Source organism: Mastomys coucha, unplaced genomic scaffold, assembly GCF_008632895.1.
Source record: "Mastomys coucha isolate ucsf_1 unplaced genomic scaffold, UCSF_Mcou_1 pScaffold2, whole genome shotgun sequence".
Classification (NCBI taxonomy): domain Eukaryota; kingdom Metazoa; phylum Chordata; class Mammalia; order Rodentia; family Muridae; genus Mastomys; species Mastomys coucha.
In genome coordinates this window covers 15891142-15893164 of record NW_022196902.1, presented here as the reverse complement: position 1 = coordinate 15893164, position 2023 = coordinate 15891142, and the positions used below count along the sequence as shown (strand labels likewise).

The 2023-nt window shown below is 43.7% G+C and overlaps 1 protein-coding gene across 1 annotated transcript; it reads right to left on the bottom strand.

Moving 5' to 3' along the window:
• Positions 1-1044, bottom strand: LOC116097706 (trace amine-associated receptor 4). The gene has a single exon (XM_031380316.1). The coding sequence runs from the start codon at positions 1042-1044 to the stop codon at positions 1-3; it is 1044 nt and encodes a 347-aa protein (XP_031236176.1).
• Positions 1045-2023: the final 979 nt, after the last annotated feature.

Below are 2023 nucleotides of genomic sequence, written 5' to 3'. Positions count from 1 at the left end.
TTAAGGATGTGCAGGATGCAGGCTTGAGGTAGAAGAGTCAGAGTGAAAGATCGTTCCTGTGACTATCATCCTTAGGGCTTTTCGAAACCAAGGATAGAACATGCCATATATGATGGGATTGAAAGTGGAATTAAAATAACCGAGCCAGAGGAAAACATTATACAAATCTTCAGGGGTTGTAAAATCAATGAAAGGGTCTGTGATTGTCAAGACGAAAAAGGGCAGCCAACATAACACAAATACTCCCATGACTATGCTTAAAGTCTTTGTGGCCTTGCTTTCCTTTCTGGATGTGGCCTTCATTTTGCTTTCTGAGAGGGCCTGTTTTGTCCTAGGACCTGTACCAATCTGCCTGGCATGTTTCCGGGCAACTGTGAAAATGTGTATGTAAATCCCCACCATGACTGTCCCAGGCAGAAAGAAAGCTATGAAGGAAGCCAGCATGCCCCAGAGCTTGTTAAATATCAACACACACAAACCCGTACAGTCAATGGCTGCAACGAAATCCTCAGCACCAATCAAATTTAATTCTGAGAATACTAAGCCAAAGGCAAAAAAGATGGGAACAGACCAACTGATGAATAGAAAGACCCCTACGACCCGGGTGGTGATTTGGGTGACATAATGCAAAGGGTCACAGACAGCATAGTGGCGGTCAACTGAGATGAAGCAGAGGTGGAAAATGGATGTGGTACAGAGCATGATGTCACAGCAGCTGTGAACTTTGCAAAAGAGGTCTCCGAAGTACCAACACGACTCGATGGACCGGATCATACTGAAGGGCATGACCACACAGCTCAACAGGAAGTCTGTGGTAGCCATGGAGAGAATAAGGAAGTTGGTTGGGGAGTGGAGCTGCTTGAAGTGGGCAATAGAGATGATCACAACCATGTTTCCCAACATGGTCATCACTATCGCTCCAATCATGATGAGGTACATGGCACAGACAATGAGCGCAGGCCTTGCCTTCCTCAGGCAAGAACTATTTGCAGCAGCAAAGCAAAACTGTACTTCTGGGGAGTTCCAGAGGTCAGGTGAATTCATTGTCTTTGTCTTGTGGGTACTATTAGTCCTTTCCAAAGAGCTGTGCTCCTTTCTATGAAAGAAGGGAAAGAACAATAAAATCATTTGCAGGGCAATTGTCCATTGACTGTTGCTTAAGTCTGAGTCTGAACCAAGTTGGGAGTCTCTGCTGAACTGGAATTTGTTTTCCCCACACTTCATGTGCATATGAATCACCTACAGAACTTTTTAAAGTTTGGATTCTGATTCTGACTTTAGAGGCTGCAAGTCTGCATTCCTACAATCTCTTGGGAGAGGACAATAATGTAGGTCTGAGACCATACCTTGAATAGGAAGGCAACTGAAAAAACCTGGATTGATACTGTTACCCAGCATCCATGGATGAATACTGTTACCCAGCATCCACAGATTGATACTGTTACCCAGCATCCATGGATGAATACTGTTACCCAGCATCCACAGATTGATACTGTTACCCAGCATCCATGGATGAATACTGTTACCCAGCATCCACGGATTGATACTGTTACCCAGCATCCATGGATGAATACTGTTACCCAGCACCCACGGATTGATACTGTTACCCAGCATCCATGGATTGATACTGTTACCCAGCATCCATGGATTGATACTGTTACCCAGCATCCATGGATTGATACTGTTACCCAGCACCCACGGATTGATACTGTTACCCAGCATCCATGGATTGATACTGTTACCCAGCATCCACAGATTGATACTGTTACCCAGCATCCATGGATGAATACTGTTACCCAGCATCCACAGATTGATACTGTTATCCAGCATCCAAGTATCCAGAGTAGATACATATAGCATCATACTAATTTGTAGCTCTGAGTCCATAAACTGACCAAGCATTTCTCTTGTCCAGTTCTATTAACCAATTTCCAGGGTTAAACTCCACTCAAGAATGATCATGAACAATGGAATTGCTAATTAAATTAAATGATGATTAAAATCTGAAGCCAAACTGCTTCTT

Excerpts from the sequence above, each read along its gene's own strand:
- LOC116097706 (XM_031380316.1), bottom strand. The coding sequence starts at position 1,044 with ATGAATTCACCTGACCTCTGGAACTCCCCAGAAGTACAGTTTTGCTTT.